Source organism: Eptesicus fuscus, chromosome 16 (assembly GCF_027574615.1).
Source record: "Eptesicus fuscus isolate TK198812 chromosome 16, DD_ASM_mEF_20220401, whole genome shotgun sequence".
Taxonomy (NCBI): domain Eukaryota; kingdom Metazoa; phylum Chordata; class Mammalia; order Chiroptera; family Vespertilionidae; genus Eptesicus; species Eptesicus fuscus.
The window spans coordinates 56505376-56521239 of NC_072488.1; the positions used below are offsets into that span (position 1 = coordinate 56505376).

The 15864-nt window shown below is 55.2% G+C and overlaps 1 protein-coding gene across 1 annotated transcript in view; it reads right to left on the minus strand.

Moving 5' to 3' along the window:
* Window positions 1–15864, minus strand: part of PAX8 (paired box 8) — a 48214-nt gene that overhangs the window by 12602 nt on the left and 19748 nt on the right. Inside the window, exons 2-8 of the mRNA XM_008160255.3 lie at window positions 8383–8548; window positions 6933–7130; window positions 5542–5630; window positions 5178–5303; window positions 4734–4909; window positions 1067–1187; window positions 485–691 (exon numbers count right to left, since the gene is read on the minus strand). Coding sequence (XP_008158477.1) covers window positions 485–691; window positions 1067–1187; window positions 4734–4909; window positions 5178–5303; window positions 5542–5630; window positions 6933–7130; window positions 8383–8548 — 1083 coding nt within the window. The remainder of the gene's footprint in view (window positions 1–484; window positions 692–1066; window positions 1188–4733; window positions 4910–5177; window positions 5304–5541; window positions 5631–6932; window positions 7131–8382; window positions 8549–15864) is intronic.

The following is a 15864-nucleotide window of genomic DNA, read 5'->3' on the forward strand; positions in this document are numbered from 1 at the left end:
GTCGTCCGATGGCGACACTGTGAGGCACGCAGGACAGGAGCTCCACTGTGGAGGACTGTGCCTGGTCCTTTGTCTTTAGAAATTTGAACTGGAAATTGGCTCCAAAATCCAATGACTTTTTTCCTTCGAAGTTTTATCAATATTTTCCTTTTTTTTTTTTTAACCCCGACCAAGTGTTCAGCAGAGCACCTGGTTCCTAGCCTCGCAGTCCCTGCTCTTCCACGGGGCCTCAGGGTGAGGTTCTGGAAAGCTGCCAAGCACCCCCTTCCAGGCACCCGCAGAGTGCCCGCCCCCCATGGCCTGACTGCTGTGTGGAGACCCACATACTGGTACCTCCAGCAGCTGCCAGAGGAATTCGGAAAGAGGTTGATGGAGGACAGGACTGAGGACCAGAGAGGGGACTGGACCCCTTGGAACCAGGGGACTGGCCCTGGGACCCCTCCCGCCCCCATGAAGGCTGCAGGCCCGGCCCTCCCTGTCGTACCTGAGAGGAGGGCCTGGCCCGCGAGCTGCCCGTACACTGAGGCAGCGTGGGGAAAGGCATTGAAGGGCGGGACCGAGGCTCCCGCGGGGACCCCAGAGCCGACTTGCTGCAGGTCCAAAAAGGCGGAGCTAGATAAAGAGGAAGGGGTGGAGCTAGAACTGGACACCTCGGGGCTTTCCTGCTTTATGGCGAAGGGTGAGTGAGGATCTGCCGGGGAGGGAGACAAGGAGAGAGGGTGAGATGACGGTGGGAGCATGCACAACAAGCCATGAAATGGGGGTGCGGGCTTGGGGCGGCTGGGCTGGTGCTCCTGGGGCTGAGATGCGGGAGCAGCTCTGCTCTGCTGTGCCCGCCAGTGTGCAGAGGGCTGGAGTGCCCACCTCTCCACAGTGCGCAGCAGGCAGAGGAGGGGCTAAGCAGAGACTGACCCACCAGGAGGCCCAGCCAGCAGAGCCCCTCTCCTCTCTACGTCTAGGGCCCTAACACCTTCCTCCTCACACCAGCCTTGCCCTGCTTTCGCCTGCCCTCCAGCCCAACCTGGCAGCCAGGGCCACATGGCTCAGGAGATTCTGGGCATCATACCTGTCACCACGGGGTAGGTCTGGTGAGTCGAGAGGTTGCGCCCCAAGGGTGTGTTGGAAGGGGTCAGGGTCGCCTTCCCGTCGTCCAGGGCGCTGTTGAGCAGGGGCAGTGGGTAGAGGCCCTGGGGAACAAAGAAGAGTCTGCATAGAGGCCCCTGGGGCAAGCCTTACCTGCAGCTGTCTCTGCTCCTTGACTCCACGAAGCGTGTTTAACAGCTTCTTATTCCTGACGCACAGTCCTGCTGTTCTCTTACTCCCAGGCTCCCGGCTCCCCCTCGGCAGTGGCTTGTGGCCTGTGAGCTGGCACAGGATGGAGCGTCTCCTTCTCAGGACCTCCCCCAGGCCGGCGGGTCCCTCTCCTTGCCCGCTCACAGGATGTGAACCCACCAAGGACAAGATGCGGGGTGGAGCTTCAGCCCACAGGACCGTGTAGGACCATTTATTCCTCCCAGAGAGGAAATGCGGGCGCAAAAGGTCAGGAAGCCTGTCACTCGCCCACAGGGGCCTGAGCCAGGATTAAACCCAAGGGGCCGGGCTGCTGTGCCATGCCCCCAGCCGCTGCCCTGAACTGGTTAACAGCATCGCCACATCTGGATCCATTCCCCTGGCAGCTCTGTGACGTGGGCAAGCAACACTGGGCCTACTTTCTATGTGGAGAGCCTGCCCGGAGGCCCTTAGGAAACAGGGACCACACTGGGGACACGGCCCTGACCCAGGTGCTCTCTCCTGCAGTCACTGGGCAGCCGTGGTCCCCACCAGAACAGGTGTGTCTCCTTTCTCCTCTCCATATCCAGGCAAATAGAAATGTTCAGGTTCAGCCTGAAGATGATACTGGGGTTCATTTTGTTTAAAAAACTCTTTATCGGTACCTGGGGTTTTCTTTAGTAAGAGCTCAGCTTAGACTCCCCCCAGACTCCACCTACACAAGCAGGGCCATCTCCTAAGGCACCCCCTCCAGAAAGACGTTGTTCACTTCAAGGCTGCACACGCCGCCCCCACTGTGACCCCTCCCACCAGAGGCCGAGGCAGCACACACAGTGCACACCTGTTCCCCACACACATCACAAGCACGCTATGCAAAGCTGAGCTCAAGCTCTGGCTGGTGTGGCTGTTGGTTGGGTGTTGCCCCATGCACCAAAGGGTTGCTGGTTCGATTCCAGGTCTGGGCACATGCCCAGGTTGCAGGCTTGACCCCTAATAGGGAGCATGTGGGAGGCAGCTGATCCATGTTCGGCTCTCACATCTATGTTTCTCTCTCACCCTCTCCTTTTCTCTCTCTCACTTCCTCTCTCTGTAAAAAAAAAAAAAAAATCCATTTAAAAATCTTTATTAAAAGGTAATCTTAAAAAAACGGAACTCAAGGATTACTTCCTGCTTACATACTAGTCCACTGAGGCAGTCACTTCCAGTGACTTCCATGGAGCTGGCACGTGCTCTGTGCAGACTCGTCACAGGCAGTGTTATTCCAGTTATCTGAGAGTAGGAGCTGCCAAGTTCTCGGTCCCTGTCATCCCACCATTCCCTTCTGTTGATCAGTTCTCAGTGCACTTGGAAAAGAGAGGAACAAGGGCCGCAGAGACTCCTAACCAGGCCTGGCACCTAAGCACGATGCTTCTGCCCAACACTCTCCCCCATTTTGCTTTTACGGAAAAGACAGCGTGTTTGCCCCACCCTGAGGCCAGGTGTGAGGACCTGCACTTCTATCGGCTGCCCAGACCGTGCCAGGTGAGAGAGCACCGCTGTTCCTCTGGCAGCACCGTCAGTCACCAGGAAAGGCCCCTCACCAGGCTGGGCTTGCCCTGTCCCAGCAGAACCGGGTGAATGAGAACCAGCCGGCAACTGGCTGCGGGAGGGAGGTGTCACTGGTGAACATGCTGGGCCTCAGCCTCCTTGTATGGAGGATAAGGCATTGGAGCAGCTCCAGAGCTTTTCAACTCGCTTGTGCAGTCTTCAAATAAGAGCCTACCTAGAACCAGGGCTAGGTAGGTTCTTATTTGGGCCAATCTGAGTGGCACCAGGGCCTCAGTCCTGGGCTCACAGCTGCTTGCTCCCCAGGCCCTCTCTACCGTCCCTGGCTGTGGCTCGTCTCCACCCAAATGAAGACACTGGGCTCTGTGGTCCCAAGGGCCCTCTGGCTTTGCCTCTCCCAGCCCACGATTCCCTATGCAGATGCCAGCCTGGTACAGAGACTTGGACTCCTTGTGACTGAGCAGGGTTCCTTGGGGGCTCAGGAATGGGGCTTGGTGGGGGGCGGTTCTGCAGCCCAGCAACAGGGCTCTTTCCCTCTGCCTGGATGGCTGGTGCTTGCACACTGGGCTGTGCAGGCTCCTGTGAGCAGGGCAAGCTCCCACTGCTGCACCCCACTCCCTCAAGAGCTGTGTGCTGGCTCAATGAGTCCCCAGGTCTGCTGACAGCCAGCTTTCTCTGCACCCCTCGTGGCTACCATGGCCCAGGCTGATAAAATCGCTGACGCAGATTGCCTGCCCAGCTGCAGGTACTGGCACGGGCCCAGCTGCCCAGACAGCCACTGGCAATGGTTCAGCTGATGGGTGGCATCCTCACCATTGTCCTGCTCAGATCTTAAAGGTATAAGCATTTGCTTTACTCCTAGACAATGATAGCGTGAGCAAAGAGAGGGAGCAGACATCACCCTGAAACCCCTCAGCTGGCTAATTACCTGGGTGGCAGGGAGACATGGACTGTTGACAGACAGAAGCGGTCAGGGGCAGCATCTGGAAGCTGTGGCAGAGTGTGGAACGTTGCTGGCCCTGGGAGACTGGGCTGTGGCTGCCACTCTCACAGAAGCCAACCCCTATAAACTGTCCCCTTCCTGAGTGCTGGGAATGAGATGCCATTGGCACTTGCAGTCAGTTGCCTGCATTTCTCAACTCGTTCACTCAACCCGCCTTTACTGAGCATCTATTATAACAAGGGCACATGCTCGGTGTGGAGATTTTATAAGGTGCTCCAAGATGCTGCCCACTGTATCCCTTACACTTCTGTTCACTGGACAACTCTGACCCTGCGTGAGAAGTGACAAGGAGTGGCAGGTGAGGTGCAGAAGCCCAGGAGGGAGAGAGAATACACACTGTGGAGAGGGGAGGACTCATGGGTAAAGTGATGCTTGAGCTGAGTCCTAATGGCGGGCAGTATTTTTCCAGGCAGAGACGTGGGAGGAAAGGCATTCGCAGGGAGGCACAGGGTGTGCCAGAGCAGAGAGGTGTGAACGAGAGTGCATGCTTGGGGGCGTGAGTAATGTAGGGTCATGGGGTGTGCAGGTGTGAGTGGCCGGAGGTGGGACTGGAAGTGCTGGTTGAGGTCATAGTGGGAAGGCTTCAGGCTGCAGCTCTAGAGCTGTGGGACTCGACCCTGCGGTCTGGGGGACACTGCGGGCAGGGGGTGGCACGGCCTGGCCATGGCTCCCTGGGAGAGGGCTGAGCTCAGTGTGGATGAGGGAAGAAGGCAAGAGGGCTGGGAGGAGGAGGAGAAAGTGCCAGAATTGGTGAAACAGCAGATGTTTTGGGCTTGGAGCTGCATGAAGCTCCTGCCCCAAGCAAACAAAGCAACTTCTGGCTCTGGTGGCAGGACTGCAGGCAGATCACGGGTCTGCAGAGACGCACCCTGCTGGGCCGCAGCCCACCCCAGGCCCTTCCATGTCCCCATCTCACCTGCTCGCCTTTGGTGTGGCCGGGGGAGGCGTAGGCCTCGGGGTAGTGCTGCCGCTCGAAGGGGCACTCAAGGGGCTCGAGGTGGTGCTGGCTGAAGGCGTCCGTGCGGAGGTGCTTGCGGGGCCCGCTGCTGCTGCTCTGGGAGTCGATGCTCAGCCGGCAGCTGTCTTGGTCACCTGGAGTCCCCGGGCAGGAAGAAAGCTCTCAGGGGACCCATCTATCCATCTCCAGGCCAGAGTGGAGGTGCAGACTGAGCTGCAGAGGGGGGAAGGACCCAGGTCCCTGGCCTCCAGGTCTTAGGACTGTGGCCGCTCAGAGACAGGCCACGTGCTACAGGGCAGTAGTTGCCAAGACAACACATTCCTGGGCCCAAGGGGACTTCTGGCCCATCAGAGCCTGAGCCCTCCTGCACCCCGACCAGCCCTCCATGCCGCCCACACTCACTGTCATCCATCTTCCTCTTGCTGTCACTGCCAGGCTGGGCGATCCCCAGCAGCCCATTGATGGAGTAGGTGGAGCCCAGAGAGTCGGACTGGGGTGACTCCGGGGGCGTCACAGCAGAGCTGGGGACTACAGGGCATGAAAGAGACAGGGTCAGGATGGGGGAAGGAGAGCCCCTGAGAGCCCCTGCTCCACCACAGAGTCAGGCCTCATGCTGTGCTTCCTAAATATCTCCTGGTTGGTTCTTGGGAGCCCACAAGGCTTTGTCCCCTGGAAGGGCTGGGTCCACACGGAGCAGGTGAGCCGTGTGTACGCAGATGGGCACATGTGTGCAGAGGAGTGTGCCTGCCGGCCCCTCCACACTCACTCAGCGTGTGTCCTGGGCTCAGGGACTTGGTGGCCACGCAGCTGTCCATGGGGAGGTTGAATGGTTGCTGCACTTTGGTCCGGATGATTCTGTAAGGAAGGGAAGAAAGACCGGTAGAGAGAAGAGGAGAAACATGACCGGCGGCTGCCCCAGGTCCAGTTGCCTTTCTGAAATCCCACTTGGTGACTTAAAAAGCACCTCACACGCAACCTGTCCACATCGAACCCACAACCGTACTCCTCACACTTGGCCCTTCCCAGTGTCCCCATTTCATGGGTAGTGCTCAGTCACCCAGTAAGTACAGGTGGGGTATAGCCCTGCCTCCCCCCTCCCTCTGCTATCACGCTGTCCTCAGGTCTGTGGTCTGACCTGGGAACTGCCCCTGACTTGATCCCTCTCTGCATCTCACAGCCAATGTCTCAGTGTGCACCGTGCCCACGCGCCCCTCCACCCATTCCCTGGCCACCCATCCTCTCTTGATCTTTCTAGTCTCTTCTCCCTATTGCAGGCAGGCTGGACTTTCTGAAATGCAAGTCCGCCTGCTGCTTAGCACTGCCAAGGGCTCCTCGTTGCTCAAGGGTCAGAGGCAAGAACACGGAGCCTGGCCCCTACCCTCTAAAGGGCAGCCTTTGCTGACAGCTCAGCCTGCTTCCTGCTCCCCTCAGCCTGCTTCCTGCTCCCCTCCTATCTACTGGCTTTCTTTCAGCTTCTTGTATGAGATCCTGCTAGCCACAGGGCCTTTGCATGTGCTGTCGCAGAGCTCTGCTCACTCCATTTCTTAGCTAGTTAACTCGTATTCATTGCTTCTTACTCAGGGGCATCTTCTCATAACCTTCCTAAACCAAGTCACCCCCGCAATAGCTACAGACCCCCATGTTAGAGCTGCACTTGTACAATTGTTCCTGTGGGTACTTGAATAGTGGGTGTCTTCCCACTAGACTATAAGCTCTACCAGGACAAGGATTTTGTGCCTCCAGGGCCTAGCACATAACAATAAGTTATGTGTGTATGAATGAATCAATGAGTGAGTGAGCCAATGATTGATTAAGGTAGTGAGTGAATAACTAACTGAATGGCTAAACAAATGAGTGAATATCTGAATGAGGGCCAAGTTAGGGTTCTTGTGGCTTAAGAAAGGATCAATTCAAGAAGAAGATTGTCTTATTCAATGAAAAATGAGGTGGTGTGTTAGGAAGGAAACTGCAGGAAGTACAGCCAGGAAGGGAGTGGGATGCCTGTGGCCCTGAGGAGGTGAGGAGGTGAGATGCCAGCCTGTGCATGGGGCTTCCTGTCTGGCTCCAGGCCCCCTCCCAGCTCTGCTCCATGAGCCAGGGCCTTCCTCAGGTCTCTTGTATGACCTCTGAGACCCCCGGCTGCTGTCCGCCTCTCACCTGTTGATGGAGCTGACACTGGGCACAGTGTCGTTGTCACAGACGCCTTCAGCCAGGAGCCGATCTCGGATTTCCCAGGCAAACATGGTGGGGTTCTGTCGCTTGTAGTCCCCGATCTTCTCCACCACCTTGGGGGTAGCCACCTTGGGCTTGGAGCCACCTATCACCCCAGGCCGGATGCTGCCAGTCTCGTAGTACCTACTCCAATAGACAACCCAAAGATTACCCAGTAGGCAGGTGAGTCTCTGGGCGTGGGCTTAACCAGAGACCCTTGTCCCCTCTGAGGCTTCTGGGGAGGGGCCCAGGGTTGCACGTGCCCCCAAGGCTGGCCTCAAACGCTGCCCCCCCCCTAGTGCTGTTTCCCCTGCTGGTTCATCTTTGCTCCCCATCCCACCTCCCACTCCACCGCCCTTTGGGCACTGTTTTCTACCAGGTTTCAGGGGTAAGGTAGAAGCCGCTCCTCACAATCTCTAGAATCCCAGCCTTGCCTGGATGTCTGGCCATGTTCCCTCCTTACACTGAGCCTGCGCCCCTCTCCTCCTTTCCCTTCACCCCCAACCAGCTGCTTTGGCAGGTCAATGACCCACGTCAGGATACCGCTGCCTCCTTGTTCTGGAAACTCTCTGGTCTCCTCTGCCATGAAATAACATCTGCCCTTTAAACTCTGTCTGTTGCCACCATCCAGGCACCACCTTCTCTCTGGGGTGCTTGACCCATCCTGGGGTTCCCTCTCCTGACCCTGAAGGGGCCACCCTCTTCCCTGACAACATCAGCCGGGAGGCCAGAGCTTCCCACCGTTTGGTGACAGGTCCTTTGCTTCTAAACCAGAGCTCCTCCTGAGTCTACTTGTGGGTCAGGGAAGGGAGGCAGCTCACTGCTGACTGGAAGCTCCACCCTCTGCCTCAGGCACTTGGACAGGAGTGGCCCTCCAGGCAGAATCAGCCTGGATCAGAGCTTTGCTGTCCTGGCTCCACCTGAACCTCTGGGCAGTGATTTCAACTCTGGCTTTAGAATCACATGAAGGCCCGGAATAATTCCAAACCTGGGCCCTACCCCTAAAATTCTGCCCTAACAGGCGTGGGCTGGGCCTAGGCCTTGAATACTTTTTAAATTAAAGGTTCCCCAGGCAGGTCACCTGGTCATCTTATAAAGCTCACAGCATCCAGGCCTGGCTGCCAGAGAGGGTGGAGGCCCAGGGGTTTGACCGTGGAAGGCACCTCTGAGGGCATGCCCCTTCCCTCGCGGCTCCATCTCCCTGGGTCTCAGCGAGCAAGGCCCTTTGGGGAAGAGTCTCCTGCTGTAGGAGTGAGAAGCCTTTGGAAAATGAGACACACAGCAAGGAGAAAAGGGGAGCGTGCAGCCCTGGTCCCTGGGAGGGAGGTGGCTGTGAGCCTGGCGGGTGCAGAGGCCGCCCTGCCGGAGGGTGGTGGGTGGTGAATTTCGTGCTTACCTGCCAAGAATCTTGCTGACACAACCATGGCTGACACGAAGCTGGCGGGAGATGTCACAGGGCCTCACGCCCTGATGGGCCAGGTCCACTATGCGCTGACGCACCACTTCGGGCAGGGGTCTGCCATTCACAAAGGCCCCTCCCAGCTGGTTCAGCCCTCCATGGCCTGGGAAGACAATAAATAGTCCCAACACAGTTGTCAGGGCCAAGCGGCAGCCCGGTTCACTCCGAGCCTACCTCCCCGCCCGCGCCCCCCCCCCCCCATTCAAACACACATGGACTGCGTGCCCATGATGTGGCGGGCACTGTACCAGGACCTGGGATGCCAGGGGGAATGAGGCAGATGTGGCCTCTGCTCTTGCCTCACGAGGCTTATTAAAGTGGGGCCGAGACTGCCCACGCCCGTCAACATACCTCATGACCACTGCTGGGGTCAGGGACATGCAGAAGGTATGGGGGGACCAACCTCAGGCTCAGGGCACCAAGAAGGGCTCCCAGAGAAGTCTAAGCTGTGCGTGGAGGTGCAAAGAGAGAAAGGAGAAAGCCATTCTGGGCGGTGGGACTCCAGGCGAAGCTGAGAGGCGAGAAGGGACTCGTCCTTGGACTGATCAGCTGCCTAGAGCTGGGGAGGCTAATTTCAGGACTGAGAGCTCCCTCATTCTGATGAGGACACGGGGGCTCGGGGAGTTCTAGTGGCTTGACTCACAGGACATTTGTGACTCAGCTTCTATGAGAGGGAGTCAAGACACGACCCAGGGTAAGGTTCCACGCAGCGTCCTGCGTGGGCCCTGCTTTTCCTTCCACGGCCCAGAACTGACCCCAGGAGCTGGGCATTGGCTCTGAGTCCTGTGCTGAGGGGCCACGGCCTGGGCGTGAGGCATCTTTTCTCACGGGGCAGGGTGTGCTGATCAGCTGTTTTGGTGGAGTCTGGGGGAGGGAGGGAGGAGATTTTCGGGGGACCAGGCAGCGAGGAGGAAGAGCAGAGCCAGGCTTCTGCGTGAGCCCATGAAGGACTATTTATGGCCGAGGTGGGAAGTGCCTCTGCGGGGCACATCGTGCCCATTCCTGCCCACCGACTTAGCACATTCAGAACTGCTGTGTCTCCTCGGGGCCCAAGCTGTCTTCAGCACAACCATCAATTTCTCTTTAAAAAAAAGAAGAAGATGAAGAAGAAGAAGACCAAAAGCCTCAGGCCAGGGCACTAAGTCAGGAGGAAAAGCCCACTGGCCAAACACCCGCAGGAGGGACACAGTGACCCACCTTCCGGTTCTCGGCAGCCTGTCCCTCGAGTGCTTTTCCACCAGGGCTGGGAAGAAGCCTGGAGGGCATCAGGGCCACTAGAAGGGGAGGAGTGGCCTGTTCCCACTCCTGGGCCCATTCCATTGGCTCCTCATGGGCCACACACAGCCTTTCCCAGCAGAATGGCTGCAGCCATTTGGACCCTCATTCCCTCCTGGCTGCCTTTTGGCTCTTCGAGGTCCAGACACTGAACACCAGGGGGCGCTAGACAGCCACTCAAACCCAGGCAAGCCCTGGGGGACGGTGGGGGTCCAGCTTTGTCCCCATTTCCCAGAACTTGGGCTCCAGGTCACCCTCCTCCCTCCCCCTCTCCCCCAGGCTTAGGTGTTGGCACCAAGACCTCTGTATCTGGCAGCCAGGCTTCCTACGGGTGGGGTTGTTCATCCCTGCCAGGCAGAAGATGCAAAACACCAAACGCCATTTTTGGGTGGCACGAATTGGGTACTTTGACTGAAAAAAAAAATCTACCCTGTTTCCCCATCGAAGCTGTGTGGGTAATTGTCCTCAGTCGTCCTGAAGGGCTGACCTTGGAGACCCGAGGCCCCCAGGACCCTCCTGAAGGTTCATGCTCTATCAGCCAGTATGGTTGCGAAGGGGAAGATAAGTTCAACCTCCGAATCTGAATTCTCTGGTGCTTAGTTTTATTGTACTGGCTTCTGAGTGGCTGTGTGTTGCTACGCAGAGCGTTGGCTCAGATTCCTGCACTGACTTTGCCTGCTTTAATTTTATCATTTGAGAAAGTTGGGTTTTGTTTCAACCTTAGTGTTTTCATCCATCGAGTGGAGCTAAATAGCACCTCTTACTGTGTCTGCTGCTGATCTGTAACATCTACTGTAAGAAGATGGGGGGGTGGTGGTGAGAGTGGAGAAGTGTTTGGCTAGTTGAAAATCTTTATTTTAAGTGTCAAGTTTTTCTGATTTTTAATATTTACATGTTCTGGTCCAAGTGTGGCCCTAAGACTGAGGCAGTGGTTCTCAAGCTTGAGGTGCATCAGAAACACTTTGGGGGTTTGTTAAAACACAGGCTCCTAAAAAATGGAAAAAAAAATAAAAGAGAGAGAAAAGAAACAAAATCCCCCAAAAAAACCAACAAAACAAAACAAACAAACCCCAAAACACAGGCTTCTGAGCCCAGGGCCCCGAATTTCTGCATCAGCAGGTCAGGGATGGAACCAAGAACCCAAGTTTCTAAGAAGTTCCCAGGTGGGGGTGCTTGCTGGCCTGGGGCTACATGTTGAGAGCCATTGAGCAATGGCTGGTAAAGAAAATGTAAGAGATTAACTACTTGTGCACCTCCTACCCCTCCCCACCTTAATCTAGAATTGTATTTCCTATTGCTTGTATATTACAGTTTTCATTTATTTTTTTCTCAACACATACATACTGAGAGCCCACCATGAATCAGGTACAATGCCCTGGGGGTGCCGCCTTGAACAAGAGGAGAAACCAGGCCCTTGAAGACCTGAAAATCTTTGGGGGGATGCAATTGTTCAGGAAGAAGTGTTTTGAGAGAGGTAAGCCCAGATGCTAGGGGGCCCATAAGTGGTCGGAAGGAAGTTGTAGGGAGGGATGACCAGGAGGTCACCAGGTAAAGAAGTTTCCATGGGAAAAAAGTCCACGCACAAGGTCTTGGTGCTCTCAAGACATGAAAGACTTGTGGCAACTGTGGGACGGCAGGAAGGAGGCCAGGAGAGGCCTGCTGGCTGCAGAGGGAGATGGCCCCTCTGGTTTGAGGTTTGGAGCTGAGTCCCTGTAATGGAAGGACGTTTGTCCTTCCTGTGTCCGGTGTGGGGGAGTGGACTCCTTTGGGTGAGTCACACCAAATGCCCAGAGGTGGGTGCAGCCTTCCTGCTCTGAGGGCCGACACCTACTGTGCTGACCACCTTTCCATGTGGCTGTGGACGGGAGGACTTTGAGGCTGGAAGCCAGAAACGAGTGGGAGCCCCTGATTGGACTGGGGGGAAGGTGTGGACCAGGAAGAGGCTTAGAGCTTCCAAAACAAAGGCCCTTTGCATGGTCTGGAGGGTCGTGGGTGCAGAATGGCAGGTGTGGAGGAGGAAAACAAGATGCCTGGCCGGACACAGCAGGTTCTGGGTGCTAACTTTCCGGGGCCAGAGAGGATTTACCCTACAAGGGAGAGCATTTGCAAAAACCGTAACCGTTTTGGCTCAGTGGATAGAGTGTCGGCCTGCGGACTCAAGGGTCCCAGGTTCGATTCCGGTCAAGGGCATGTACCTTGGTTGCGGGCACATCCCCAGTGGGGGGTGTGCAAGAGGCAGCTGATCGATGATTCTCTCTCATCGATGTTTCTAACTTTCTATCCCTCTCTCTTCCTCTCTGTAAAAAATCAATAAAATATATTTTTTAAAAAAAAAGGGAGAGCATTTGCAAGTCTGCAAAGCCCTAGGGCAGTGGTCGGCAAACTGCAGCTCTCCAGCCACATGCTGCTTGCCAGCCGCAGTTTGCCGCTCTGTTGACTAATGAGTTTGTTGACCACTGCCCTAGGGGAAGCCTGCAGTTCAGAAACGCAAACTTTGAAAAAGTGACCATCTTGGGGGGTCTTAGGACTTTCTTCTTTTTTAATTTTTCTTTCTTTTTTTATCTTTATTGTTGAAAGTATTACAGATGTCCCCTTTTTCCCATTGACCCCTTTTAGTCTCCCCTACCCCCTTAGGCCTTCACCCCACTGTTGTCTGTGTCTATGGGTTATGCACACAAGTTCTTTGGTTAATCTCTTCCCACCCACCCCCGCCTTCCCGCTGAGATTTGACAGCCTGTTCCATGATTCTGTCTTTTTTAAAATTTTTCAATGACCGTTTACATTCAATATTATTCTGTATTAGTTTCAGGTGTCCAGCATAGTACCCTACATAGTGGCCCCCGATATTTTAAGTACCCACTTGGCCCCATACATAGTTATTACAATATTACTGACTATATTCTTTATGCTGTAGTTTACATTTCTGTGACTATTCTGTAACCACCGATTTGGAGATTAAGAAGTACACCTTGGGACTCTCTTTGATAATTTCTTCACCCCTTACAAGCTCTGAGGTCTAGGGATGGTAGAAGGACCAGAGAGGCTCATTGCCCCAAATTCGCGTACAGTCACCAACACCCAAGCTCTGAAGATGTGGGGATGGTTTCCTGGGCCCCACAGTTCTTTGCACACATCCCTGTCATGGCAACGACAGCACCGCGCCTGTTCACATTGCTTTATGTGTCTCCTCTTACATACCTACACCTCTCACAAAAGTTTAGCTAATACTCCAGTAAAATACATGTGATAGACAAATGCTTTGCAGATGCGTGGGGTGCTGGGATGGTGGTAGAGTCGATTCTCCACCCTGGATCCCTGAGTCCCAAACTCAGGTACTTTCCTCTTGTACCTGCTGGTTTCTCACATCTCTGCCTAGTCCTGAAATGACAATGGTACAATATCTTGTTCTGTGGCAATTTCTGTTTAACTACCTTGGGATTTTTGCTTTTGGCCCCCAAAGAGTTTTATGGCAAGAGTTTGAGGCTTGGCAGGACTATAATGGGAGGTGGGATGTTCTTTATTTCTTATTTTTTAAAATAAATATGTTTTTCTTTATTTTAGACAGAGAGGAAGGGAGAGGGAGAGAGATAGAAATATCAATGATGAGAGAAAAACATCGATCGGCTGCCTCCTGCACACCACCCACTGGGGATCGAGCCCACAACCTGGGCATGTGCCCTGACCGAAGAACGAACCAGCACATGGGTTGATGCTCAACCACCGAGCCACACCGGCCAGGCGGGGTGTTCTTTAAATCATGCTGTGCCCACACCCCTCCACAAAGGTTCGGTCATGTCAGTCTGACCCGGCTCTGGAGTCTTAGCCTGGTGGTGGTGGTGGTCTCTCCATCATACTCCCTCGCAGGCTGTGATCTACAACTGTGGCCTGTCAGCTGCTCCCCTTTGGCCTGGTGCCTGTGGGGAACACACCCAGTGTTCCAACCTCTTGTTCCTCCTTCCATCCCGAGTCTGCACCCTGGATCACTCCCACATCCCTGAGGTGTGGGCTACCAGGGCACACAGGCCTGGGGTGGACCAGGACCCAGGGGCTGGGCACCTGCATCTGGCTTCATCCCCAGCTGGCCAGGTGGCCCTCGGCGTCTCTGTGCTTGTCCTCCTCCGAAGGGGACCGACAGGAGACAGCAGCCACTTCCCGCTGAGGCTTCTGAACAGATGTTCTTGGAGTGCCCACTACCGTTCTTGAGTGGCATCATTCGCATTCTCATTTTATGTTTGTTTGCATGATCGTAGTACGGGTACCTCTTCTCCCACCACACCAAATGCTCCATGAGGGCAGGACCACGTCTGCTTTGTTCATCACTAAATAGATTAGGTGTTCAGTAAGTATCTGCCACACGAACTAACTGCCTTTAGCCTCCATCCTCCCCATGCGGTGTACTCCCCAAGCCATGGCGCTTTTACCTCCTAAACAGCTGCCTAACCAGCGCTGTCCAGCCATCCCCTGCAGCATGCGTTCGCTTACCCACTCGACACATGGTTACTGCATATCTACCACTTGCCAAGCTCTTTACTAGAACCGATGACATGGAGCTGATGCTGCCTCGTGAAGCTTCCAGGGTAGGAATTGTGAAACACACAAGTAGATGTACAATTATTGCTTGGAGAGGTGCTAAGACACACATGGCAGAGTGCAGTGTTAAAGAATGAGGGGGGAAGGCAAGGCATGGAGTTGTTCCAGGCGACCAAAGAAAATCGAAGTGATGTGGGACAGAGGTGAGTAGGTTTACCCAGTCACCTGGACTCACTGGTCTCTGGGCCCAGCCTTGCACATGCCACCCTTAGCTGGGGAGTGGGACATCTAAAACCCAAGCCTGACCATGTCACGCCCACGTTTAAGAAAACTTGTGGGGCCCGGCTCCACCACCCCGCATGGTGACGTCTAGGCTATGAATCTAGAGGACTGTGCCCGAGGAGGGACCCTGGCTTACCTCGTTTCCTACCTGTCTGAGAACTGAATCTGATGGCCTAGCCACAGGATGACTCGCTGCTCTTCTTGTGTGGCATCGGAAGCCTCCCGGTCCTTGTCTATGCTGTCCTCTGCCGGAGGGCCCCGTCCTTACCTTCTGCTGATCGATTCACACTCAGACCTGAAGTAGTTCAGGGAGCTGCCACCTACAGGTAACTACCGCCTGCTTTTTGATCTGGTCCTTTCTTTTATTTTTTAATTAAAAAAATGTTTTTATTGATTTTAGAGTGAGGTGAAGGGAGAGGGAGATAGAGGAACATTGATGTGAGAGAGAAACATCAATCAGTTGCTTCTTGTACGCACCCCAACCGGGGATCAAACCTGCAACCTGGATATGTGTCCTGACCGGGAATCCAACTGGTGACCACACGGTGTATGGGACAACACACAACCAACTAAGCCACACTGGCCAGGGCTCTGGTCCTTTCTTTTAAACATGCCAGGGCATCATCTCTATCACTACACGTACAGAATATAAGTGTGCATTTATGCTGGCCATGTTCTGCTATGTTCACTGTGTGCCCATTGAGGGGTGACATGGCTGCTTTATCTGTGAAACCCTAATGTGCTGTATAACGCACAGTAGGTACCCAGGAATGCTGACTGAGTTCATTATTGGAGTGACAGAAGGAGGGAGGGAGAACGGAGGGAAGAAAGCATGGCCACACAAGCTCAGTGAGCCCACACATCACTTGCCCCGAGCAGAGCTCTGTCTTCCAGAGGCATGAGTTGTACAGAGAGCGGGTGCAGATGTCACCCAGGGGCAGAGAGGGTTGCCCTCTTCAGGAGCCTGGGGATGACTTGGCGGCCTTCCTGCTGGCTCCTCCATCAAGCCTCGACGACGTCAACATTAGAGGAGCCAGGCTCAGGCCGTTGTGAGGAGCCTCCCAGTTCACGTCTACCCGGCTGGTTCCTCGGGCAGGGCCTCTGTGCACTTCAATGCCGCCCCAGAGGTCCCCGGTGGTGAGGCCAGGAGGATCAGCTCTGGCTCACAGCCACCCACACTCTGCCATCTTGGCCTATGGTAGAGTCCCCCATTCCCCTGGCCCTGGGAACAATAGGATAAGAAGTCTGGCTCCTTGGATGCTCTTCCTTAGACCCACCCAGAGGGTAGGCGGTTAGCACTGCCCTCCCCCAGCAGGAGAGAGAGCTGGAGGG